The sequence below is a fragment of the Salmo salar genome, chromosome 01, assembly GCF_965601325.2.
Source record: "Salmo salar chromosome 01, fSalSal1, whole genome shotgun sequence".
Lineage (NCBI taxonomy): Eukaryota > Metazoa > Chordata > Actinopteri > Salmoniformes > Salmonidae > Salmo > Salmo salar.
This window is the reverse complement of record NC_138291.1, coordinates 30,218,564-30,245,955: the sequence shown is the minus strand read 5'-3', so window position 1 is coordinate 30,245,955 and position 27,392 is coordinate 30,218,564. Positions and strand designations below refer to the sequence as shown.

The window sequence follows — 27,392 nt, the reverse complement described above, 5'->3', positions numbered from 1 at the left end:
TTCTGTCGCACCAATCAAATACACATTTGGTGACATGTAACCAATAACAGATAGCAGAGGGCGGGTTCTAAAGGCATTCCCGACTGCTCTTTGCGCATGTTTACTTGGATTACCGGTTGTTCCGATTGAAATTGAGAGAATCCTGTGGACATTTTCCCTCCCTGGGATTAGGCTGAGTGAGTTGGCTATAAACATTTGCCTTACATAATAGCTAGTAGCCTAATTCAGTTAGAACTGTAAGAGCAAACTGTCTCAAATATATGCTGAAAACGAAAGACATCATTTAAAATAGCCTACAGTCTCGCATAGTGGAATATTTTATTTTCTCATTGGAAAGGTGTCAAGTGTCAATCGTTACGGAAAATTGCGCAAACTAACAGCTACACGCATTATGTCGGTAGTAGGTATTGATGTGGGTTTCCAAAATTGTTACATTGCTGTTGCGAGAAGCGGCGGGATTGAAACCATTGCCAATGAATACAGCGACAGATGTACACCGTAAGTATACCATTGACATCAATATATAGAATGTGATTTTGCTACAAAATGTTTGGGACTGGGTGCGCGCTGTAGCATACCCTGATGGCGTAGTGATAAATCATGCTCCAACAATGGATGTTTCATGTGTTATGATGAATATCTTACAGTGGATGACATTATATTGGATTGTATTTTTTCTTCCATGTAAATATATAGCCTATTAATATCAATATTTGCAGTTTTGGTTATTACAACGTTATAACGTCTCCATTCTCAGAAGTCTTTGTTGCATGTTCATTTACCTAATGACCTCTCTTAATAATTGCAGCTGTCTACGTAGTGCTTGGAATGTGGCCTTTTTAGTTTCTTTTTACACTTTTCTATTATATTCTGTGAGACATGATATTTAATGCATCGTCATAGCCTGTATCGAAATTTGACCAAATTGTTCAGTATTAGAATAGATTGTATTAAATCTCATGTCATATAGTTTACTTTTTTTTAATGAATATCCCTGCATTACTCTATTTTTCAAGTAAGCTTTGTTGTGTTGTCCTTTTTTATTCAAAGCAAGCGCACGCCATGTCAGCTAAATGTATAGATCATTTTATTTCTTGCGAGTATCATTGAATTTGTTGGGAATTGACTGCTGTCATACATTTTTGCTCTCAGACTTAAAAGTACTGTATGACAAATTCCCCTATGGACAGAATAATTTGAACAAAGATAAATATAGGCTATAGATGGGCTGCTTGTAGGCCTACTGTATGTAGCCTATTTGAATATGACTATCACACACAAATGTTATGACATTGGAATAGCTGACTGAATACATGGGTATTTAGTTTCCACCAATTCCTCTCAAAACTGCAATATTCTCCTGCTCTTCCTAACAGGCCACTATGCAAGGTGCACCAATACTCTGAGTGAGTGAGAGGGAATGTAATGACCTGGGTTTTATTACAGGACGTTCTTGCTCGGCCTCTTTCACAACTAATTTTCCAAATAACTTAACATCTGACATCAGACCAACTGCATAGCCCACAATCACAATGCCAATTGGGAATAACCTCAGACATAACATAGCATTGCAGTGTACAGCTTTCATAAAATGAATTTGATGATGAGGAGAAGGAGGGGGAAGATGGGTAGGTGGAGCAGAGTGAGACCTTCAATACCAGTTGATGGAACTGAGCCTTCCATTCAAGGAACCTGGATCACTCTGTGTCAGCAAGACAATACAATGAGCTGATGGAGGAAGTGAGTGAGTTAAATGAGTTTAAAAAGTGATATTTTAAATGCGGATCTTCCATACTCTTTGAAGGTGAACTGTTCTGTCTTACTGTCCTAATTTGTAGTTTCTTCATAGAAATTCACTTAATAATCTGCAGATGTTCAACCTCCATTGCCTACTATTAACCATTAGGCCTATATTATATTTTGTATGTGTTTATTTGTTTTGGTTCCTCAGGGCTTGGGTGTCTCTGGCCTCCAAAAACCGAACCATTGGAAATGCAGCCAAGGGTCAAGTAAGATGATCAAATGAGAACAGTTTTTATAATGTAGTACTATTATTGTGCAAATGTAATTTTGCAGATCAATACTTTTTTGGAGATGGTCAAATTGGTCAGCATCAGATCACATGACTAAAAAAAACAATTTATTTCAGATTATAACAAACTTTAAAAACACAGTCCATGGCTTCAAGAAGTTCCATGGCAGAACGTTTGACGACCCATATGTCCAGGGGGAGAAACCCAAGTTGCCTTACAGCTTGCACAAGCTGGCCAGTGGCAACACTGGAATCAAGGTAACACCACTGCACTCCATTTTGAATATGTTCCCTTCAGCTCCATCACCCCAAGCTCCATTGTCATTATGTAAATTACCATAGTTTTTTTGCTCAATTGTTTGTATTTTCCAATGTGTTTTGACCTCCAAACCATCTTTTTTAACCAGCACTGACACCATCAACCCTCCTCTGGTTTCAGCTGGTTTTGATATTGTCTAAATAGTCTCAACTAAAACTGTGTCCCATTCATAGGTCCGTTACCTGGATGAGGACAAAGTGTTCACAATTGAGCAGGTAACAGCAATGTTGCTGACCAAGCTGAAGGAAACTTCTGAGAGCGCCCTGAAGAAGCCAGTTGTGGACTGTGTGATCTCTGTGAGTGACAACAATATATATATACTGTAATACACTGCAAATGTATTACAGTATAGTCAATGTACTAGTCAATGTAGTATCAATATGCTACACGTGAATATACCTTGATATTAGCCAAAGTCATTTTTTTCATCCCATTTCAAGTTTATCATTTTCTAATAAGAGTTTTGATTCACAGGTCCCAAGTTTTTTCACCGATGCAGAGAGGAGGTCTGTGATGGACTCCACCCAAATTGCAGGGTTGAACTGTCTACGTCTGATCAATGACACCACGGCAGGTCAGTGATTCCCACAGAGTCATTAAGGTCATATTCTGTGATGGATATGTCTATAGCACTGGAGGTTGGTAGCACCTTAATTGGGGAGGAGGGGCTCGTGTTAATGGCTGGAGCGGAATTAGTGGAATGGTATCAAATACATAAAAAACATGGTTTCCATGTGTTTGATGCCATTCCATTTGCTCCGTTCCAGCTATTATTATGAGCCGTCCTCCCCTCAGCAGCCTCCACTGGTTTATACATTTATTGGTGGTAGTTGTCAAAATCATTCATATGTATTTAATTGTTTCACATTATTTCCACCAACAACTTTAGTTGTTTAGGAATATCATTATCCCAGAATAGGCTGGAGTTCCCTAGAGACAGCTGTTTTTCAAGTCTTTGTTTTCTCACCTGTAATCAGCAGGCACTGACATTCACAAAGTCTACTTGAAGATGCCCTTTGTAGGAGCAATGTATAGGCCTATAAGCTGCACAAACATATCATTGTATAAAAATATATATATTTTATTGTCACATACACTGGGTAAGTGCATTGAAATGTGTTGTTTTACAGGGTTACCGTAGTAGTACGGCACCTCTGGAGCAAATTAGGGTTAAGTGCCTTGCTCAAGGGAACATTGCCAAATTTTCCACCTTGACAGCTCTGGGATTCGAACCAGCGACCTTTCGATTATCGGGCAAACGCTCTAACCGCTAGGTAACCTATTATGTTATGGACCAAAATGACTTGATAACGCTTACATTACTTCTCGTCATTTCCATCCACTAAATGCTCTTAATCATGAAAGTGGTGTAGGGTTAGAGCAGGGGTCCCCAATTACATTCAGCCGCTGGCCGATTTTTTTCTTGAATAGTTATAAATTATTTGTACACTGCAAATTGACTGCAAGAAACCCCAAACAGATATAGTATTTGACAAAAACATAATCATTTCAAACCGTGATTACAAAGGGATACGTAATAATAATACGAATACATTTCATTTGTATAGCGCTTTTCATTACAGTGTTCTCAAAGCTCAAAACAAATGCTGATAATAAAACAAAATTCAATAAAAACATCATACATTTAGAATCAAGGCAGGGCATAGCAATAGTAGTGCTAAAATGACTTTGCAGATTAGGACTATAAAATATAAAATAGTCTGTAGAAATGTGTTTCAAGACCCGTTTTAGAAATTCAGGTTGATGGAGCGGCTCACAGATGGTCAGGGAGAGCAATCCATAGAGGAGGGGCAAGGGAGTAGAACCCTCACTCCCCATAGTACGAAGACGTGTCTTGCAGACACAAAGTAGTAGGCCTCTATTTATGCATGGGAATACTTGGGAAAAGATTTCCTAAATTAAAATCACTTTACGCTCATTTCCTGGTGATTTTTACAAAGTTTGCCTCTTATTGAGGAACCCTGCATTAGAGTGTCTGTCTCATATTGTTGTTTCTAAATGGCAGTGGCCCTGGCCTATGGGATCTACAAGCAGGACCTGCCCACCCCAGAGGAGAAGCCACGCAATGTGGTGTTCGTGGACCTGGGACATTCATCATTCCAGGTCTCCATATCAGCCTTCAACAAAGGCAAACTCAAGGTGGGTTCTTCTTCCTAAAGTAGCAGAAGCAGTCTATCACTATTTATCACCTGTATTTTTCTTTCTCTCTTCCATATGTAACCCCTAATTGTCTGGTCAATTAACCAGGTACTGGCCACAGCCTTTGATCCCTACCTGGGCGGGCGTAACTTTGATGAGGTACTTGTGGAGCACTTCTGCGAGGAGTTCAAGACAAGATACAAGCTGAACGTGAGGGAGAACCCCAGGGCTATTCTGCGGCTGTCTCAGGAGTGCGAGAAACTGAAGAAGTTGATGAGTGCCAACTGCTCTGACCTTCCCATTAACATTGAGTGCTTCATGAATGACATTGATGTGACAGGCAAGATGAACAGGTACACATATGGATTTGTGACTCCTTTGTTTAGCTTCCTATAGAGATGTATATGCAATAATAATCATTCCACTTTCCCCCTTCTTTTCTTTTTCAGAGTCCAGTTTGAAGAACTGTGTGCCACATTCTTGATGAGAGTAGAGGCGCCATTGAAAGCAGTTATTGAACAATCAAGTGTGTCATTTTTATCAAATCTAATTTGATTTAGTTGATGAACATTCAGTGATAGAGACAGTATAAATTCAATAGTAAAACTGAAAATGTATTATTTTATCCTCTGTGTGTGTGTGTGTGTTTTGTGTCAGAGCTGAGCCGGGATGAGATCTATGCAGTGGAGGTTGTAGGAGGAGCCACCAGGATCCCTTCCATTAAAGAGAGAATCTCCAAGTTCTTTGGCAAAGATGTCAGCACCACACTCAATGCAGATGAGGCTGTGGCACGGGGCTGCGCTCTTCAGGTCCTCACTTCCTTCTCCTCTTACAGTGATTTAAACTTCAGCCATCAATTTTATATGCAGCTGATGAATAATTTGTTGGAATATTTGGTGGGTAACAAAGTGATTGTGTGTTTGTGTCCTTGTTTTGGTGTGTGTTTGTTTATGTATGGATGTGTGTGTGTGTAGTGTGCAATTCTGTCCCCAGCGTTTAAGGTGCGTGAATTCTCCATCACTGATGTGGTTCCCTTTCCCATAACCCTACGCTGGAAGTCCCCCACAGAAGATGGAGTCGGGTAAGGGCACATACTGAGCTGGCTCTATAGAAAGAAACGTTCATTTGTGGGTACTGTGTTGTTTGTAATAAGATGAGAAGACATTACAACACAGTGATTTCCTGGTCCTCATTCAACACCACTGTCTGTTCTACAGAGAATGTGAGGTGTACAGTAAGAACCATGCAGCACCCTTCTCCAAAGTCATCACCTTCCACAAGGACGAGCCCTTTGACTTGGAAGCGTTCTACAGCCTCCCACAGGAGCTGCCTTACCCGGACATCAGGATAGGTACACCTGCTCATTCAACTAAGCCCTCTGCAGTTCATAGAGGTCTTCTTTCATCTTTGATGTACCTGTTCAAGGAATTGGAAGGCGGTCTAACTGAACGTAAAATATTTAGCTGTAGCACCCTGGCTGGCACTTAGCTATTCTGCCTTGAGATCCCCTTACAAGACAGCTACTATATGTCTGTCCTGTGGTTGGCCATCTGAAATTGTTTCTTGGTGGCCTACCTGATGACGAACATTTAAACCATATAGTGGGGCTCTCCCACCTGGCTGATAATTAGGACAGGCTTAAATCTCCCATGGAACACTGCGTCCCTATGAGTCACAGGAGTCATTTACAGAGCAGAGCTGTGTGTGTGTGTGTGTGTGTGAGAGAGTATGTGTGTATTATAAGGGGATCTCTCAGGTGCGATTTCAGTTTGAAAGAAGCGCAATGACTAGCTAATCAGACCTCATCCTCCTTCCCCTGTCAATTCTCCAGTCTGTTTGTGTAATTTCATGTGACTCCATCAGGTGTGTCATTTGAATGCCTCTCCACCTGCCTCCTCCTCTCTTGCTTTCTCAGGGCATTTTTCTGTTCAGAATGTGGTGCCCCAGCCTGATGGAGACAGCTCCAAAGTGAAGGTCAAAGTGCGCATAAACGTGCACGGCATCTTCAGTGTTTCCAGCGCCTCCCTGATCGAGAAGCAGAAGGATGAAGGAGAGGATGTTCAGATGGACATGGAAGCCACTGTGCAGAATGAAGGAAGGCCAGAGGACCAGGTAACAGAAAGAGAAGGAGTGTGAAGATTCACCTGAATTTCACACCCTATTTTAAGATTTAAGAACGCATGGCAAAGAAGCCGTTGGTTAATCTTCCCGTTTGAATGTCTTATGTATAAGACATAGAGCACTGATATGACTTCATGTCTTTACCTGTGTGATTAATTTTACTCAAGCCCATTTTCTCTCTATTCCTGGCTCTTGAAGCTGCACTCCTTTCCTCCCATTGAAGATGACATCTATAACGATATGAACTATTTGTGGGAGGTTTTGTGGTCTGGTCTCATCTGTGGAGCACTGGTCTCATTAAGGTTCATCACATTGAGCCTGAGAGAATGTGTGTGTTTGTATAACCGGGCTTGGCATTGTGTGATGCCAGAGGATACATGGAGCCAGTGGAATAGCTATTAAGTTGAAAATACTTTCCACATCTTCATAGCTCTATTGTTCACAGGCTGTGCTGTGTCTGTGTCTGCTATAAAAAATCATCCTCCACTCCTTTGATATGATCAGTATGTCAGTGTATTTGAATGTGTTACTCATACAGATTCTAACATTCTCATTGGCATCCTTGAATAGTAGATAGTTTGATTACGTTAACAGGAGGGGTGTGCTGCTTGAAGTAAGCTGGTTTATATAGACGTAGGTGTAACATCATGAATTACATTACTAAGGTGTTCTATAAGTCAAAGCTACTGTAAGTAGAGCAGGAGAGCAGCCAAGCGTTGATTTTAAGATTCAGGTGATGTGGTTGTGACGGGTGTCCTACTGTCTCAGACTAAAATGCAGGTGGACCAGGAGGGTCAAGTCCAGGGGGACCAGCTGAATGAGGAAGCCAGCTCCTGCAGTACGGTGAGTACGTGAATCATAAGAAACTATAATTACACTTCAACTTTTATGTCTTGTGAAACATAAAACATTTTAAATTTCCCAACAAAGAACGGAGTCCCTGGGGAGAAGCAGGACCCAACATCAGGGGGAAGCAAGCCTAAAGTAAAAGTGAAAAGCACTGACCTTCCCATTCTGGCCACCACCATCAGACAGCTGGACAGGGGGGTGCTCAATGACTTTGTGGAGTATGAGGTGAGTCACTCTGAAGGCCCCGACTCCCCAGCAGCTGAGTCAGATTCTCATCGAACCAAGAGAAAAGACTTACTGTAATGTAAAACTTACCTGCCTTGTTTAGTTCAAAGACATAAAACACAAGTAGTAAGGGTTTCTGTAGGAAGATGAATCATCTGCAGCTTTGGAACTGTAAAGGCATGTTCTGCATTAGTTGTCCCATTCATGTTTTATCTATGTTGTACACTTCTACAAAACTGGCAGATGATGTAGCTAACGTGCCCTATATTTCTGTGTGGCCGCCTGGGAGTGGGTATTAGAGGAAGCGGAAGGCTGATTTTGGCTCTCATTGTTGCCGACGTCAGTGTGCTGCTAACAGTTTAGCTTCCTTCACTGTCCCTGTCCCCATACCGGGCTTGAACCAGTGATCCTCTGCTTCGCAGCACACGTGACAGCCCTCCTTGAAAAGATACTAACCATTTGAGCTATACAAAAGGTACCCATTGGATAGCTCCATCGGTGACATTTCAAGCTAGCTGTAGAGTGAGATTATGGCATGTTCTTAACTCTGTTACACGTGTCTCACTTTGTCTCTTCCTCTCTGTGTCCCTCAGGGCCAGATGATCGTCCAGGATAAGCTGGAGAAAGAGAGGAATGATGCGAAGAATGCTGTGGAGGAGTATGTGTACGACCTGCGGGACAAACTGTGTGGCATCTATGAGAAGTACACCACGGAGGAGGTAAGAACCTAGATGAACATTTTCCTTTTAACTAAGAAATAAATACTGCCACATTGAACAAAGAATCAAAGAACAAAGAACAAAGTCTTTGCAATACATAATGTGTTTGCTGATACCTGTTTTGTCCTTTCTCACCTTTCAAAAAGGACAGTAATCGTCTGACACTGATGCTCGAGGACACAGAGAACTGGCTTTATGAGGAGGGAGAGGACCAAGCCAAACAGGTCTATGTGGACAAGCTGGAAGATCTCAAGGTTAATGTTTATTTAGCATAAAGGATTTCTATATCTAGCCTCTGCCTGCACCAGTCTGCTATTATAGCAGTTCTGAAATCAGGAGAAAGAAACATGAATAATAAACAAATGTATTTGGGGCATTTATGTGAACAGCCTGAAGGTTTAGGAACGTGACTTGATTTGAGTGATTTATTTGACTGATGTCCTTTTCCAGAGGTTTGCCCAACCCATTCATGACAGGCACAGGGAGCAGGAAGACAGGCCGAGGGCATTTGAAGAGATGGGCAAGAAGATCCAACTTTATATGAAGGCTGTGGAGCTTTATAAACAGAAGGTAAAAACTGGAATCTTTTTATGTTATAGTTCAGCATCCTTTCATCCTTGAGCATCTTTGATATGTCTTAGTTTTTTGGATAGTACTGAAAGGCATTGAGGGAGTTATTTTACGCTGCCCGTGTTGAACTGGGCAATGGCCCGTCATCAGGCGAAAGCGGGGAGGGAGGAGTGCGCTTCTCAAATGGAACAGTAATACGCTCCGCTTGGTCATGTTGTCAACAAGGCAGTATGGTGCAACTACCAGAAACATACAACACCTCTTTTCCATAAAATAAATGTTTGCATTTTCAAATTAGTTTTCATTGAGAAGCAGATAAACCGTTTTTCTCAAAAACAATCACTTTTGCATGGGAAAACAAAGAATCCTATTAAGTACTGCACTTGCTTAATTACATCACTTTTGTTTTAAGCCGACTTCGCCGTCGGACAGAGCGGGGCACCTGGCTTGCGCCCAGGAGGCAGCCTGGTTCCAATTCTAACGCAATCAACTTTCAGCCATTGCATAACACATCTACACGGGCGCCCGGGCGGGATTAATCGAACCCCCTCCCACTTTAGAAACATTTAACCCATTCTATGATTGAAATGGTTTCTCTCCTCATTGGGAACATGGTTTCTGTGGAGTGATGTCATTACAGCTCAGTATAAGACACTAAGAGACAATTTATGCTTGATCAGAAATGTGGTCAGAGGCGTCGTATGGATGGTGTGACGCAGTTGCGGAGCCTCCAGAGGCACGCAGTACCGCATCGCCGTGAGCCTCAGATCTTGTAACAATGCGGAGGGCTCCGTATAGCTCCGCATTGTCTTGATTGGTTGACGGTAGGTGAGGGCGCGAGGTCCTGTATAAACACAAACTCACTTCCTTGACAACTTCCTTCACAACAGCTCTACACTGCTCGGCGAAGCGCAAGAAGTATGAATGCCCTGACTTCTGCAGAGACCATATCACAGTAAATGCTGCATGACCAATGCAGACGTCAGATTGACCATGCAGCGCCTTTAAAGCTCAGTGTGAGATGCAGTGAAATGAAGTCCATTTACAATGCCTCTATTTCTCTGTGGTCTACTACAGTCGTGGCAAAAGTTTTGAGAATGACACAAATATACATTTTCACAAAGTTTGCTGTTTCAGTGTCTTTAGATATTTTTGTCAGATGTTACTATGGAATACTGAAGTATAATTACAAGCATTTCATAAGTGTCAAGGCTTTTATTGACAATTACATGAAGTTGATGCAAAGAGTCAATATTTGCAGTGTTGACCCTTCTTTTTCAAGACCTCTGCAATCCGCCCTGGCATGCTGTCAATTAACTTCTGGGCCACATCCTGACTGATGGCAGCCCATTCTTGCATAATCAATGCTTGGAGTTTGTCAGAATTTGTGGGTTTTTGTTTGTCTACCTGCATCTTGAGGATTGACCACAAGTTCTCAATGGGATTAAGGTCTGGGGAGTTTCCTGCCTATGGACCCAAAATATCTATGTTTTGTTCCCCGAGCCACTTAGTTATCACTTTTGCCTTATGGCAAGGTGCTCCATCATGCTGGAAAAGGCAATGTTCGTCACCAAACTGTTCCTGGATGGTTGGGAGTAGTTGCTCTCGGAGGATGTGTTGGTACCATTCTTTATTCATGGCTGTGTTCTTAGGCAAAATTGTGAGTGAGCCCACTCCCTTGGCTGAGAAGCAAGCCCACACATGAATGGTCTCAGGATGCTTTACTGTTGGCATGACACAGGACTGATGGTAACGCTCACCTTGTCTTCTCCGGACAAGCTTTTTTCCAGATGCCCCAAACAATCGGAAAGGGGATTCATCAGAGAAAATGACTTTACCCCAGTCCTCAGCAGTCCAATCCCTGTACCTTTTGCAGAATATCAGTCTGACCCTGATGTTTTTCCTGGAGAGAAGTGGCTTCTTTGCTGCCCTTCTTGACACCAGGCCATCCTTCAAAAGTCTTCGCCTTGCTGTGCATGCAGATGCACTCACACCTGCCTGCTGCCATTCCTGCCTCGATCCCGCAGCTGAATCAACTTTAGGAGACGGTCCTGGCGCTTGCTGGACTTTCTTGGGCACCCTGAAGCCTTCTTCACAACAATTGAACCGCTCTCCTTGAAGTTCTTGATGATCCGATAAATGTTTGATTTAGGTGCAATCTTACTGGCAGCAATATCCTTGCCTGTGAAACCCTTTTTGTGCAAAGCAATGATGACGACATGTGTTTCCATGCAGGCAACCATGGTTGACAGAGGAAGAACAATGATTCCAAGCACCACCCTCCTTTTGAAGCTTCCAGTCTGTTATTCGAACTCAATCAGCATGACAGAGTTATCTTCAGCCTTGTCCTCGTCAACACTCACACCTGTGTTAACGAGAGAATCACTGGCATGATGTCAGCTGGTCCTTTTGTGGCAGGGCTGAAATGCAGTGGAAATGTTTTTGGGGGATTCAGTTCATTTGCATGGCAAAGAGGGACTTTGCAATTCATCTGATCACTCTTCATAACATTCTGCAGTAAATGCACATTTCCATCATACAAACTGAGGCAGCAGACTTTGTGAAAATTAATATTTGTGTCATTCTCAAATCTTTTGGCCACGACTGTACACCACTGCTCTGTTGGGATTGTGCTAATTACTTTCCTTTTCCATATTCAGGACACCTCTGATTTCCTTGTTTAGTCTTATCAGTCCTCTGGGGCCTGTACACACTTTTCAAAGCTGGTTAGGTCATTGTCATAGTAAAGTAATTTTATGAGCAATTGTGACACTATTGTGACTTAATCTGTGTCTGGGTTTAACCCAGGATGTATGTAATAAACCATCTGTGACATTTTTATCAATTGATTTGTTTGTGAGGGCATAGACGAGGTGATTTACTTAATGAGATAGAGGTGTGCTATCTCTAATTGTTTTGTTTCCTATCTACACTCAGGATGAGCGTTACCAGCATCTGAATGCTGAGGAGATGAGAAACGTGGAGAAGTATTTAAATGAAAGCATGGCTTGGATAAACAGCAAGATGAATGCCCAGAGCCAACTCACCATCGCCCAGGACCCAATCGTCAAAGTAGCAGACATCATTTCCAAAATACAGGTGTGTGATAAGTGTGAATGATTCGACTATATGACATACTATTGGCCCATCGTCACCAGGTACTGATTATTTTACTAATACTGCATCCACCTATCTTCCACATATACCTATACTTTAGGAATTGGATGAAGTATGCAACCCAGTTGTCAACCGGCCAAAGCCCAAAGCAGAGGATGTGTCAGAGGAGAATGACAAGAGCAACGGGGCCCATAACAGCCCAAGGCAAGGAGCTGGCGGGAGGGGAGCGGCAAAGGGTAGCAACCAGACAAAGCCTCCTTCAGCAGAGATGGAGATTGACTGAGCCCCTCTGCCAAATAAGCTCTGCTACCAGCACTCTAGCTCCCATCAGACCATTTTGACAAGGTCTACCCAAACATACAGTACAAAGTGTATCCGGGACCATTTTTCCATGTCCACCACCACTCAATGGGCTGTTTTGTGCATTTGTATTCAGAGTCCCCCTGTTCTATTTTTTTCCTTTTGATCTTTTTTTGACTTTCTCTAGTATGTTACAACGGTGTGCTCCTCCCTCAGAGGTTAGACAATACCTTATATAGTCATTAACTGTAAGATTAGATATAGATGAAAACAATGCTGGCTCTCCTGAAAACAGTTTTTCCTAACCATACGTGTTTGCATTTCAAAAGTCCCATAAGCATCAGATCTCTAAGGTGACTCTTACTGCACATAACCTTGTAGTGGAACATAAGTAGAATTACTGTCTGAACAATCGCTATGGCTAATTAAACTATTAGTAAAATATGTATGCAATAATACATATTATATATATTTGTATTTAATATATGAATTTGAAAGGATGTCTGTATGCCTAGATACTGTAAATATTATTTTAGTAATTTAAACTGGCCAGTGCCTATAGTTGTGTATATAGAGGATACATTCCTAGTGTTGTTAGCAAAGAGAGAAGAGCAATGGGCTGGATGCTTATTCCTTTACTTATTTTCATGCATTTCTATATTTTGAGTCATGAGATTTAAAGACAGAGTAATAAATGTATAAATAAATAAATGTATGCACTCACTTATGTATAAGAGTGTCTGCTAAATGACTAAAATGTAAATGCATTATTTGTCTTTAAGACAAACATTGTACTATTTCATTCCCAAGAGGCACAGCGGTCTAAGGCAATGCACCTCAGTGCTAGAGGTGTCACTACAGACCCCTGGTTCGATTCCAGGCTGTATCACAACCGGCTGTAATTGGGAGTCCCATAGAGCGGTGCACAATTGGCCCAGCGTCGTCCGGGTTAGCGTCATTGTAAATAAGAATTTGTTCTTAACTGACTTGCCTAGTTAAATAAAGGTTAAATAAAAAATATAAATGTATTTGACTAAAGTGCTAAAAAAGTGTACTCAATGATCTTCATCTTATTTAAGACTATTATGCTACAAAGCAACTTTAAATGTCAAGTTACTAGATGAGACAGTTGTTTTTACAGAAGGAGGACCCAATGTTATTTTAAGGCATCTAGTGCTTTTTGTTCCTGAAAAGCTCTCCTTAGCTTGAGGCAACATGTACTTGTTGCCATATGACGTATATAGTCACGTGACCACGAGGGTAACGGGCGGATATTTTCAAAATGGAAGAAATACGAAAGTTTTGGAGGGGCAACATTCATCTGTTTTATCAAAGGTCGTTTATGGCCGCTGATGAGTTTACCTTTATGAACATGTTTTGAATAATAATTTTGTATCGATTGGGAAGACAAATAAGAAGCAAGATGAGTGTTTCAATCGGCGATAAAATCGAGGTGAGTTGTCGACCTAGCTAACGTTAGCTGGCTAACCCGCAGCTAATACTGTACAATTAACTAGCAAGCGAACGTCAGTTGTCTACAAACGTTACCAACTTTGCATAATTCGTAGTCAGCAACGCAGAAGAGTAACTTTTATTTAGCTAGCTGGTGGCTAAAACTAGTAGCACTGGCTACTACAGCCGAGTTGTTGTTGACTATTTTGACTGAGACACGTCCCCTGCGATTTACCGCAACGGTTTATTGTTGCCAGGTGACCGGTACCACAACGCCTGCTCATTAGCGGGAAGAGAGCCGGGATAATTAAAGGTTTTGGTTGGCTATATGACAGAGACAGGTGTTGTGATGTTTTACTTCTGACGGTTGGCTAGCCATAACGACCAAATGGTAACGTTAACATTAGCCACAGTTGTTGTAGTCTAGTACTCAGTCACTGTATGTCTAGTCGGCTACATGACACATATCAGAGAGAAGATGTTCGACAAAGTTTTTAATTATTTATTTCAAAACCTGACAACTAATTGCAAAGTCAGTGAAGATGAGGAGAGAATCGTATTTACAGCTGGGGAGCTAAAGATTGAGGTATCACATCAGAATCATCCTCTGTCAAAAACAGCTTACAGGCAAATCCATTTGTTGGACATAGGCCTAGCTATAGGACCTATTCTAGTCCTATTTGTTGTAATGTAAATATTAGCTTATTGATTTTGGATGAATATATTGCATATATGTGAATGTTTTCATTCTCTTTTTCAGGATTTCAATGTTCTCACCCTCCTTGGTAAAGGCTCCTTTGCATGTGTTTACCGGGCAAAGTCAGTGAACACTGGCTTGGAGGTGGCGATCAAAATGGTAAGAACTTACCATTTTTTAAAGTTGCTATACAGTCCACATCCAATTAGTTTTATGATGTAAGCTTGTTTCATGCTGTTCCTGTGTCATATGGTAAAAACACGTAAGAACTCATCAGCACAAAGTGTTTTTTGTCAAGTGCAAGCAAACAAATCACCGGTTTAGAAATATTGACTGCCTACACAGTGAAGACTTATCCACTCATCATCACCATCTCACTACCAGGTGGTGTTTAGCAGAGTCTTGTATTTTTCCTAAGCCCCCCTCCCAGGGGTCACCTGTGGACTGTTGGAAGTCTAGACAGTCTGTTCTGTTTCTGGATAGCTCTCACTCTCTTTGTGGAAGACCGATCGTTTGTTTACCACAAGACTAAAGCAGTGTATTATAATGCTCACTGTATAATTATCTCTATCATTCCCCTCTCTGTTCAGATTGACAAAAAAGCCATGCACAAATCTGGTATGGTCCAGCGCGTGAATAACGAAGTGGAGATTCAGTGTCGATTGAAGCATCCATCAATACTAGAGGTAAGCATGGTTGAACTTTGTTGGACGTGTTTTGGTATATCTGATCATTGTCGTGCTGAAATTGGTGCTACTTTAATAAGGTCTTATTTACTAATTTACATAACTGTGTTAACCCTGATATAACATTTCGGCTTGTAATTTTGCTATTTTGCAGCTGTACAACTACTTTGAAGACAGTAACTATGTGTACTTGGTGTTGGAGATGTGCCATAATGGAGAGATGAGTCGATACCTGAAAGACAGGAAGATGCCCTTCTCAGAGGATGATGGTCAGTCTCATTTACCGGGGTATAAACGGTCCTCTATAGACAAGGTCCTCTACTCCGACAATTGATCCACACATAAAACGGTCAACCGAATTGTTTCTAGTCATCTCTCCTCCTCCCAGGCTTTTTCTTCTTTGGACTTTATATGGTGATTGGCATCTAACTTTCTTAGTTACCATGACGACCGACCAAACTCAGTTCCTCTTTCAATCACCCACGTGGGTATAACCAATGAGGAGATGGCATGTGGGTATCTGCTTCTATAAACCAACGAGGAGATGGGAGAGGCAGGACTTGCACCGCGTTCAGCGTCACAAATAGAACTGACTTCTATTTTAGCGCTTGGCAACGCATTTAGCGCGTTTGCGCACGCGAGCAGTGTGAGTGCAATAATTGAATAACATGTATGTTTACATTTATTTTGCAACGCGAGCGGTGTGGTCAGCATGTAAGATGTGTAAAATTGATTATATACAGCTAAGTGGCTAGATGTCCAGATCAAGCTTCTTGGTTACAGCAGAGACATTCAATTCCCTCCTGGATCAAGATCCCTGTTGCCTAAATTGTTTTGTGCGCCAAGCTCTTTAAAAAAACTTTTTTTTTTACATAATTAAAAAACAAAATTGCCCCTTGTGTGCACATTCGGTAATACCCTATCCCCCGGTTTAGGGCTGGGTGATATGCCCTAAAACATCTCTATTTCTTCTTTAAATAAGCTGTTGTACAATTTAAAGTTCAAACCCACTGCATTTTAAAACAGTCAGCAATAATCTAATGAATTCAGAGCTTGTGTAATTATACCTAGGCTGAATATATTCCTTCCACAACCATAAGACCCACTAATAACTTTGAAAAAAATATTATAATTCGTCTGGCTTTCAGGTCTGTCTATAAAAATGCAATTTTTGTAAACATTTTACCAGAACCATGCATAATGCACATTCACTAATAATGTGGCAGGAATAATAGAAAATTAACACCAGTCTCATAAACAATCGCTCAAGCACAAGCCCATGTGCTAGTGAGTAGCCAGCTAATATTTATATTTCAAGTTTAGCCAATTTGGATCACGCGCGACAAACTGAGCATACATTTTCCAGAATGATTGTTCATTGGTACATATGTTTTATTAGTGTCTGCTCTGCTCAAAATTTGAGGAGTTGAAACATAAACATGGTATGGTTTGAAAGGTTAACTTCTCCTCTATTACAGTAAAATTATGTCTCTGTGTGTTTCGGTGTCCATATGACCGATTCTGTTGGACCCAACCTCAAATGCAAATAGCGAGTTGAAACCGTTTTGTCAGAGAGGAAGAAGTGATCTCTCATCTTTGTTGTGAGTGGTAGGGGGAGGGGCTTGGGAGAAAGAGGAGAAGCGAGAGGTTTCACTCACCAGAATCTGTCAAAAATAAGCCCAGTGCGTTTCTATGCTAAGCTTGTCGCCTGCCTTCCCGCCTTTGGGAAAACGCCTCTCATTGTTAGGGCGGAAACACGAGCATCTCGTCATTATATACTAATCTCTGGTGTAAATGGGAAGGTGCACAGCACAGATGGAGCGAACGAGACAAGACCAAAAAGTGGACATAAACGCTGATAAAAAAATGTATTTACAAAAAAACTTGATTCTACAATTCAGGCATTTGGAATATTGCTCAAAAACATAAATTAGAATTAATCAAATGAATTTGATATATTGCCCAGCCCTACCCTGGTATGGTACTGAAACGGTATGACAATCTGGATACCGCCCAACCCTAGAGTGCATCAGTAACATATGAAATCTACTTTAACATGTCTTGACACTTGTCCTCATTTCCTTTTATAACAGTTGTTTTCATTTGGGTTTTTTTCACGTTACAGCACAGCACTTCATGCATCAAATAGTGAAAGGTATGCTGTACTTGCATACACATGGCATCATGCATCGGGACCTGACCTTGTCCAACCTGCTGCTAACGAGCAATATGAACCTTAAAATAGCTGACTTTGGCCTGGCCACCCAGCTGAAGCTCCCCAGCGAGAAGCACTTCACCATGTGTGGCACACCCAACTACATCTCCCCAGAGGTGGCCACCCACAGTGCCCACGGCCTGGAGTCTGATGTCTGGTCTCTGGGCTGCATGTTCTACGCCTTCCTGATGGGCCGGCCCCCATTTGACACAGACACGGTGAAGCACACCCTCAACAAGGTGGTTCTGGGGGAGTATGACATGCCCAGCCATGTGTCCCAGGAGGCCCAGGACCTGATCCGCCAGCTGCTGAGGAAGGACCCTGCGCAGCGGCCCAGCCTGTCTGCTGTGCTGGACCACCCCTTCATGACCCAAAGCCTGCTTGCCAGGACCAAGGAGCTGAGCCTTGGTGAGCCAGGCTCCATGGACAGCGGCATCGCCACCATCTCTACAGCCTGCACTTCATCCACCTCAGGCAGCAGCCGTCTCCAGAGGAGAGCAGCCAGGCATGTGATCGGACCTGCCCTGCCCAACCGCATGGCACCTATCCCCACACTGCCCCGGCCGCCAAGCAGCGCCTGCTTTGAGGGGGTTGAGCAGTGGCAGCAGCACTCCGACAGAGTAGGGAGGAGCAGGGCAGTTCTGGGCGGGGAGAGTGGACGGCCTCACTCCCGGTACCTACGGAGGACTCACTCCTCAGACCGGTCTAGCTCCTCTGTCATTCCAGCCCAGGGGATGGGGCAGGCAGAGCTGGAGAGATGCCACTCTGAGGAGATGCTGACTGGGTTGGAGAGACGGGCCTTTCCCATGTCCTCCAGCTACAAGGACACTCCACAACCCTTCGCAGAGCATGGAAGGCTCCCATCAGTGCCTGTCAAACAGACAGCCAGGTAAGATGTGACTCCAGTGTGATGTAATTAATAGAATGTAATTTTTTTTATTAAGATGGCTGCGTCTGTCTGACTAACTGATACATGTATGTACCCCTTTATTTCCTCAGCTCAGGATGTTCATATTCCATACAGCCACCACATCCACTAAACCTGCAGTTACAAGAGTCAGAAGGTGTACAGAATTGGCTCAGTAAAGAAGGTATAGTACACCTACTTGTTTCTTTGCTGTATCTTAATCTTATATCCCAATGTAAAGATTTAAAAGCTCTAAAATAAAGATTTTTCTCACAAGCTTGACCGCATTGTTTGTTCATCCTGCCTCACCAGGCCCGTTTCCGAGGCCCACGGATGTCACCTCTCACAGCAGCAGTGGCAGTTTCCATAGTGGCAGGGAGCCTCTAGGTGTACACAACACCTGGAGTGACAAACCGGCAGGCAGAGGCACCAGTCCTCACCTCCACCACAACCAGCACCACCTCCACCACACCTCAAACACTGATTCCTACAGGGAGAATGGGCAACCCGGTCATGGGGAAGAGCTGCAGAGTCTGTCCAAACCAAGTGTAGAAAAGGAGAAAAAGTCCCTGAGAAATGTGCTCCCTCCTTTGTGTGCCTCAAGACTGAAATCCATCAGACAGAAGACTAAAAACGCTGTGGTAAGACAGACATACACCCTAGTTATCCCCCTGTCTATTCAATTGATCTGCTTTCAATGACAGTGCTATGTCTGCCTGCCCTACACCTGTAGTTTCTGTCTCCTTCTCCCCAGGTGAGCATTCTGGATACAGGAGAGGTGTGTATGGAGCTGCTCAAGGGCCAGGGCCCCCAGGAGAGGGGCAAAGAGGTCCTCAGGATATCCTGTGATGGTTTGATGGTGAGTTTCAGGAAAAACACAACACTTCATAACCTTCAGAGAAGATGTATCATGGTATGTCTGTGAAATAATGGCAAAACACTAATGTCACCCTTTGACCATGATCTTGTAGGTCACTATTTACCAGCCCAATGAGGGGAAGGGTTTTCCTGTGCTAGACCGCCCCCCTGCTCCCCCTGAAGACATCTTGATCTGCAGCTATGAGGACCTACCGGGTACACCTCAATACCAAACAGTGACGTCTCGCAGTGACATGATTTAAAAACCACAATTTGGGGTCTCCCGAGTGGCAGACCAGTTTAAGGCACTGCATCGTATGCAGTGCTAGATCCATTACTACAGACCCGGGTTCATTCCTGGGCTGTGCCACAACCGGCCTTGGCCGGGAGTCCCATAGGACGGCGCACAATTGGCCCAGCGTCGTCCGGGTTGGGGGAGGGTTTGGCAGGTGAGGCTTTACTTGGCTCATCGTGCTCTAGTGACTCCTTGTGGCGGGCCGGGGGCCTGCGGGCTGACGCCGGTCTCCAGTTGAACTGTGTTTCCTCCGACACATTGGTGCGGCTGGCTTCTGGGTTAAGCTGGCGGGTGTTAAGGAGCGCGGTTAGGCGGGTCATGTTTCGGAGGACGCATGCCTCTCCCGAGCCCGTTGGAGAGTTGCAGCGATGAGACAAGATCGAAAAGGGGGTAAAATACAAAAGATGTAAAACCACAATTCGATAAATGTGTTGGAAATCTGATTTCAACTAACCTTTGTCCTCTGTTTGTCCTCAATAGAGAAGTACTGGAAGAAATACCAGTATGCCTCCAAGTTTGTGCAGCTGGTGAAATCCAAGACTCCCAAAGTCACCCTCTATACCAAGTATGGCAAGTGTATGCTGATGGAGAACTCCCCCAATGCAGACCTGGAGATGTGCTTCTACGATGGTGAGGATCATGTAGAAAGCATTAATTATATGAAACATAATGACGTTGAAGGATAAGGTGTATTTTCCTTCTGAGATTGAAACGTTATTGTTGCACAGTTAAACTAAATCATCCTGACCTGTGGTCCCCCTGTATGCTGTGACAGGAGCAAAAACCCACAAGACGTCAGAGCTGGTCCGTGTGGTGGAGAAGAGTGGGAAGTCGTACACAGTGAAGGGAGAGGTGGGTCTGAGTGGCCTCAGCCCAGAGAGCAGGCTGTACGTGAAGCTGTCTGACGAGGGCCACAGCATGTGTCTGTCTCTAGAGACGGCAATCACTGCAGAGGAGCAGCGCTGTGCCAAGAGCACTCCCTTCTTCCCCATCACCATCGGCCGGTGAGCAAGAGAGCCATGACTGTCTGTTAATGCTGGACATTGTCACGTTTGGAAGCACTTAAAGGGACATTTCTAAAATGTTCAACTTAATGTTGATCTCCAGCACCACCCCAACATCAACATATGTGAAAATGGTGCATTTCTGTTTTGTAGTAAAAAAGAGAGGAAGATAAGTGTTTCCAATGACATCATCAACCAATTAGACAATTAGTAGGAAATGCCTTCTCATAATTGGTTAAAATCACATGATGCTCATTGATGTCATTGGAAACACTTATCTCCCTCATCTTTTTTTACTACAAAACATAGAAACGTGCCATTTTCACATATGTTGTGGTGATGAATATGAAGCTACATTCTTTTGACATTTCCCTTTAAAGAAAGCACCATGTTGCAGAATGCAGACACTATTTCAGTTCTAATCAGTCAGTCATACTTGCCTCCAAACAGGTTGTTGAGATATCCAGTCTCCTGTCAGTCCCAGTCCTTGTCACTAATCTTGCGCCTCTGTTTATCCCTCCCAGGAGACCTGCCAACCCAGACTCTCCCTGCCCCTTGGGTGGTGATGCCCCTGTAAATGTGGCATCACCACCCAAGCACCCACACATTACTCCCTCTGTGAGTTTCTCCTGACACATTTCATTCTATCAACTAAGCTATTTATTCCATCCATTTTTATTTAGGAAGTGTAAGATATATATATATATATATATATATATATATATATATATATATATTTTTTTTTTTTAATCTTTTTCTCTTCTCTAATCTTCAGATGATCTCCTATGATGGGTCTGACTTCACCTCGGCTAGCGTGAACAAAAACTGCTCTCCACTGTCGGTCAAACAAGACCACACAACCAACACAGGGAAAGTGCTCAAGTCTGTCTTTGTGCCAAACATTGGTTGGGCATCACAGCTGACTAGTGGAGAGGTGTGGGTGCAGTTCAACGATGGCTCCCAGCTGGTGGTGCAGGCAGGGGTCTCTTGTATTACCTACACGTCCCCAGAGGGACGAACCACCAGGTACTGAACACTTACACAGCACCGATAACACTTACAATAAACTGTCCCATGGCTTCACCACCCTTTCATACAGTGCTATGTCAATGTCCATCTTTTGTCATTTTGATATGGAATGGTAGTTGTCAACCTCTTTTTGCTGACATGTTCCTGCTTGTTGCTCCAGGTACAAAGAGAATGAGAAGTTGCCAGAGCTTGTGAAGGAGAAGCTGCACTGTCTCTCCACCATCCTGGGCCTGTTAGCCAGTCCAGCAGCACGCCGCTGAATCAAACAACCTCAGCAGCATAATGCTGTTGCAGGGAGGAGACACTATTATAGGCTTTATACCGTGACATACATACCTCTCAAGTGTGCTTGTAAATATTGTTTTTATGTACAGATGACAAAATTATGAAAATATATATTTTATAAAGTGCCCATGTTGTACAGTATAATCTTGTATGTGTATGTAAACTTGAGTCTTTTGTAATTTTCTACGTTGTCAAACCATAATCTCCATGAAATGTCAATGCATAAAAGCTGAAGCAATAAACATCTGCAGGCTGGGTAGAGTTCAGGGCTCTTTTGTTCTTTCTCACTTTTGCTACAGCATGAATGGGTAAATGTTTACAACAAAGTAAAATATTAAAGGATGAGCTGTTGCGTTAGCATTCCTTACTGCTGTATGGTATTGATATGCAGAACATGAGGCCTATCACGTGTGAGAAACCCAATACAACATTGTGGGAATTAATTTAATAACTTAGACATTTGTTTGTCATTATCTGGGCTGAAGCACTGGAATAGTAATGGCAATTTCTCACATGGATATTGGTTTTTTAAAAAGGGGGGGGGGGGATATTTTTCCCCTGTTCGTGTAGCCATTTAATAAAAAAAGTCATTGTTTAGAATTAGTTTCTTTAAAGAACATATACAACATTCAGGTGGAAGCACAAATTACATTGTCAGGGTGAAAAAAATGATAAAGGTTGTAAGTAGGGGTAATATTTATTTCCCATTTAGAAGCACAATGAAAAACAATGCGAGACACAGTATAGTTGTGTACAGATATGTCAGTGTTTTCACAACATACTGGGCATGGCTTGGTTAAGACATCCTCTCCTTGGTCACTGTTTACAGGGTTGAAGATCTGTGTCCTTCACTAGGAAAGGCTGCAGGAGCATTGCTAGTCCCGGAGGGCTGCAGGTGGAATGGCTAAACCGTTTAGATTGTCAGTCATTGTCACTAGGCCATTGGGGCTAAGTAACCTCTGTGTCGATTCAGTTTGCCAGCCTACTTATTCTACGTACATGCTGAAGGACTAAGAGCCTGTGCTCAAGTAAATGTCCTATTGTTTTTACATTGAGTTGGCAGCCCTGTACTCTTTTCCTTGCACTTCAACTGGATGCTTACTAAGGGTGAAGACAGGCAACTAAGCTGCTCGGTCTCCTTGAAGTTCTGAAGATAGTTTCATTTGCCAACCAACTACTTCACTACTCGTCTGACAAACATCCATTGTTTGTTCAACTCGCTCACTCTCCATTTAATAAAAAAATAATTTCCCCCCATAAAATCGCTAAATAAATTGTTCTTAGGAAATCATGACAGATGTTAACATGTACATTTCAGTCAAATAGAAGTACAAACTAAATGGTTCTCTCACAGTGAACATTAGGAGCAAATTAGATGTTCTCTCTATTTTAACCTAATTTTGTGCCACCTCAAAAGGACACAGCAGCTGGACAATAGGATTCATACAGGGAGTTTGGCGTCTGTCGATACCAGCTATACAAGAGAGCACAGCAGGTGGACTACAGGATGTTTCACTGTTTAATAGGTGCCAGGAGTCTGCCGTCAATAAGGCTGAAAGTAAAAACAAACAAAAAAATCCTTAGCATTGTAATCAAGAAACAATTAATTTAATGGTCACAAAAATAAACTTGCCGATTTAGTGTGTTCAATACCAATTGAACATACCGTTTTTAAAGAGGCCCAGACGTTCCATTGAGTCGTAATGGAGGGAGAGTTTCCTGTGTCCAGTCATTTCAAGTCCATAAAACAGTACTGTCTGACAGTCAGGTCATTTTCACTAAAGCATTGGAATTCTGGAATTCTTCTCGAAAACACCCACATATACAAACGGAATGTGATCCTGATCTTTCAGCTGGAGGAACGCAAATCAAGTTGAGAAGCAGGGACATGGACTTCTTAGTACTTGCATAAAACACCTGTATAAACCTCAACCACATCTGCCATAAACACTCAAAGGCCTTTATAAACATTCCATATTTAACTTGGTCACATGAACAGAGATTTCTTTTTTCCCCTTTTACTGCTGATAAATGTTTATAAATCAGGTGTGATCAAAAGGATTATTCAGGCATTTTCAGACTTTCGTGCTACATATATCTTGATATAAATAAAATATTTTCTGTTTTCTGTAGTTGTGAAGACTATGAAATTGACATGACAAGAGCCTTGCCAATAAGATGGCACACAGGAAAGTAAACAGCACTCAATGTAAATTGTATCTAATGTAGGGCTGGGCAATTTGGCCAATATATATTATCACAATATCTTTCCCGATTTGGATGGTTTGGCAGTATTTGGCAGAATTTTAGTTTCTGGATAATGAAAGTTCTGAATATGTTTTATGAGTAGTGCATGACCCTAGGATGGCAACCAACAAATACCTTTCTCCATGCTGATTGTTATATACACAACCAAACTAGGAAGACACTGACAGTGAAGTAGTCCAACCTTTCATTTATATAGCACTGTATCAACAGCTCGTTATAGACCCTGGGTGTCAAACTCATTCCACAGAGGGCCAAATGTCTGCCGGCTTTTGGTTTTTCCTTTCAATGAAGACCTAGAAAACCAGGTGAGGGGAGTTCCTTACTAGGGGAAAGGGGGATACCTAGTCAGTTGTACAACTGAATACCTTCAACTGAAATGTCTCTTCCACATTTAACCCAACCCCTCTGAATCAGAGAGGTGCGGGGGGCTGACTTAATCGACATCCATGTGTTTGGCGCCCGGGGAACAGTGAATTAACAGCCCTGCTCAGGGGCAGAATGACAGATTTTTACCTTGTCAGCTCGGGGATTCAATCCAGCAACCTTTCGGTTACTGACCCAACGCTCTAACCACTAGGCTACCTGCCACCCCACTACTAATCAGTGACCTTAATTCATCAATCAAGTACAAGGGAGGAGCGAAAACCTGCAGACACTCGGCTCTCCGTAGAACGAGTTTGACGTGTTAGACGGTTTTGTAAAAATCCATACTGGTACGAGGATCCATACCGGTACGAGGATCCATACCGGTATGAGGATCCATACCGGTATGAGGATAGATATTAAAAGACGATAGATATCGCCCAGCCCTAATCTAATGTCCACCAAGATCCCAATGACTTTCTTGCAACTTTGGAAATGACAGAGTGGGCTCTTCTGCTTTAAGACAGTTAGCACAGGCAGCTGGTCCAAACCAGTGGAGGAGTATTAGAATACAGACCATCCTCTAGCCATACATCCCTTCTACCCTAACCACACATGACAGAGTGGCATTCAGACACACATCACTAGTGAGTTTAAATGCAGGAAATGTGTCTGTGTGCCTGGAGCATATGTTTATTTGCCCTTTTCTTTACCGCTGCAGTCAAAGGTCAGACATGGCTAGTCCCCCAACCACCTCATGTGGACCACTTCAGAGATTTCACAGAGAGAAACTAAAATCAGCAATTAAGCAAGCAGAGTTCCCAAAAGTTCACATTACTGTAAGTCTTATTAAACCAAACAAAAAAAATTCCAAAAGGCAGAAAAGAAAAGATCAAAGACCCAATCACCATCAAGATCTACATAGAAAAAAGTTGGTTTTAGATTACAGATATATTATAGTTAATATCATAATTATTATGATTATTATTCATTATCGTCACCATTATCATCATCTGTTTTTGTTCGCGGTTAGAACAGGGTGGGGGCTAAGGGGGAAGAGGATGGCAGTCATTGGGAGGAAGCCTTGGTGGCTATCGTGGACACACAGTGTTGCTGGAAGTTGGGGGACATGGCTGAGTTACAGCCCAGTCTCTGGCGGGGGCCCTTCAGGTTCCCATCCCCCTCCACGATCCAGGGGCTGCTGCTGGCCTCTTTCCCCAGCATGCTGCAGCAACCTGGGGAGTCCGGGGTCGGGGCTGTGGGCACCGTAGCGCTGGGGGTATGGCTGGATGCCAGGCTTTTGGGCTGCCCGCTGGCTGGGGGGCTGTCAGGGGAGTGAGCCTGAAGCACACTGGTGATGTGGGTCAGGAGGTTGTTGAAGAACTCTGGGACACCCTCGTAACCTGGAGAGAAGAGGGTGAGCCTTGAGACATGGCTTACCGATGCTTATATCCCACCTCCAATACAGAGGGCAGCTGATGGTAACAGTACAGTAGAGGTAAATGAATGAAAGACTAAAGAATAAAATTGTCTGGTAGTTATTTTAGGACTTCTTGCTTGTATTTTGACTGCCTAGCTTCTGTCCTTAAAGCACAAAGGGTGAATGTTTGTGAGAGTAGGGATTAGCTCAGTACCATTCTCCTCACACTCCAACCGTCAAAGGTGGCAACAGAGTGCAACCCGAGAACAGTGTTACCATAGCGACGGCCCTAGTCAAGAGAGGCATGCTAGACTCGCCTCTGAGCGTGCTCAATGCTCATTTAAGACTGCTGATGACATCATTGTTGAGCTTACTCTCTCCGAGACACCTAGTCTCTGTCTCCAAGCAAGGCCATGTCACGCAGGCTAGCAATGCCTTAAAGCAATCTCTCAAAGATTTGAAATGACATACTGGTAGAGATGGTAAAACTGAGTTGTACGGCTACACAGGTAGTATGAATGCCCATCCATCGTAGACTTGAACAGAAACACACATCTACTCCTATTCCCTACGGCAGAGGAACAAACCACTGACCAGGGAATGCATTGATGTCGATGACGGCGTGTTGGCCCGTGAGGTTGTTGATGATGACGTCGATGCCAAACAAGGACACGCCCAGCGCCTGTCGCAAGGACCTGGACAGCTCTCTGATGACATCATCACTGGGTGGCTGGGACACCCCCTCCACGTTGTCCCTCTGTGGCAGGAAGAAAACTAAGTCTGAGTTTAATGAACTAGGGGCATTTAATAACACTGGTTTTAAACAGATATAGGTGATATGAATTTCATGATGTTAATGTATTGCACTTACAGAGGTCAGGTCTGAAGAGGACTCTGGCTTTGATACATTATGACTGTTGAAGAAAATTGCTTTTCTGTCTGTAATGGAGAAAACATGCACTTTAGTCAGATGACACGTTACATTACTGAACTATTTGTTATGGCTGTACAGTTCTCATCTCAGGCACTAGGAGGTAGCAAAAACTCATTTGAGCGACGAATGTCCAGCAAAGTCCACTGGTTGATGGAAACCAAAGGCACGGGAGCAGCCATAAACAATGAATGAAGTGGTACCAGTATCACTAACAGGAAGATACCGCGGAATAAAAAAATGACAGTGATGTTAACATAAAATACATTCTAGGCCTGCGTATATTAGCTGCCGTTGGCCTTGAAAGCATTTGTCCTTAAGATTACTTTACCGGAAATCCCATGAATAATATTTTTGTTTGAGTGTTAGAGGAGTGCTCTATTCCCTCCAACAAGCATGCAAGATCCATTTATTCCTCACATTGGTTGATATAGACAGTGGATATGTATCCACATGTGCTGCTCAATTATCTTAACCATCTCTAATCATTATAAAAACAAAACACTAAAGCCAAAGTAAAACCTAATGATGAAATTTGGATAATTTAACATGAAAATAAACTCAATGTCT

The 27,392-nt window shown here is 42.8% G+C and overlaps 3 protein-coding genes across 7 annotated transcripts in view; 2 read left to right on the top strand and 1 right to left on the bottom strand.

Annotated features, from left to right (window-relative positions):
* Positions 1-112: 112 nt before the first annotated feature.
* Positions 113-13,146, top strand: LOC106597416 (heat shock 70 kDa protein 4L). The gene is made up of 19 exons (XM_014188630.3): positions 113-498; positions 1,952-2,009; positions 2,150-2,290; positions 2,525-2,647; positions 2,826-2,925; positions 4,378-4,511; positions 4,620-4,864; positions 4,961-5,037; positions 5,169-5,320; positions 5,486-5,592; positions 5,729-5,862; positions 6,427-6,623; positions 7,401-7,475; positions 7,563-7,706; positions 8,300-8,425; positions 8,572-8,679; positions 8,876-8,995; positions 11,933-12,094; positions 12,213-13,146. The coding sequence occupies exons 1-19, from the start codon at positions 392-394 to the stop codon at positions 12,393-12,395; spliced, it is 2,493 nt and encodes an 830-aa protein (XP_014044105.3). The 5' UTR covers positions 113-391; the 3' UTR covers positions 12,396-13,146.
* Positions 13,147-13,651: 505 nt separating this feature from the next.
* On the top strand, positions 13,652-22,095 carry LOC106597351 (serine/threonine-protein kinase PLK4). Its single transcript, XM_014188572.3, has 14 exons — positions 13,652-13,865; positions 14,625-14,720; positions 15,152-15,247; positions 15,402-15,516; positions 17,373-18,351; positions 18,462-18,553; positions 18,682-19,010; positions 19,124-19,228; positions 19,341-19,443; positions 20,003-20,152; positions 20,298-20,526; positions 21,051-21,144; positions 21,302-21,552; positions 21,716-22,095. Exons 1-14 carry the CDS (start codon positions 13,836-13,838, stop codon positions 21,813-21,815), a joined length of 2,769 nt encoding a protein of 922 aa, XP_014044047.3. The 5' UTR covers positions 13,652-13,835; the 3' UTR covers positions 21,816-22,095.
* Positions 22,096-22,518: 423 nt separating this feature from the next.
* LOC106597151 (inositol-tetrakisphosphate 1-kinase-like) overlaps positions 22,519-27,392 on the bottom strand; it is a 49,666-nt gene continuing 44,792 nt past the window's right edge. For 4 of the 5 annotated variants that reach the window (XM_014188432.3, XM_014188397.3, XM_014188472.3 and 1 more), the window contains exons 9-11: positions 26,763-26,830; positions 26,486-26,648; positions 22,519-25,874 (exon numbers count right to left, since the gene is read on the bottom strand). In XM_014188432.3, the coding sequence (XP_014043907.1) occupies positions 25,540-25,874; positions 26,486-26,648; positions 26,763-26,830 (566 nt within the window). In that variant the 3' untranslated portion in view covers positions 22,519-25,539. The remainder of the gene's footprint in view (positions 25,875-26,485; positions 26,649-26,762; positions 26,831-27,392) is intronic. The other variant, XR_006769515.2, reaches the window with a different exon arrangement.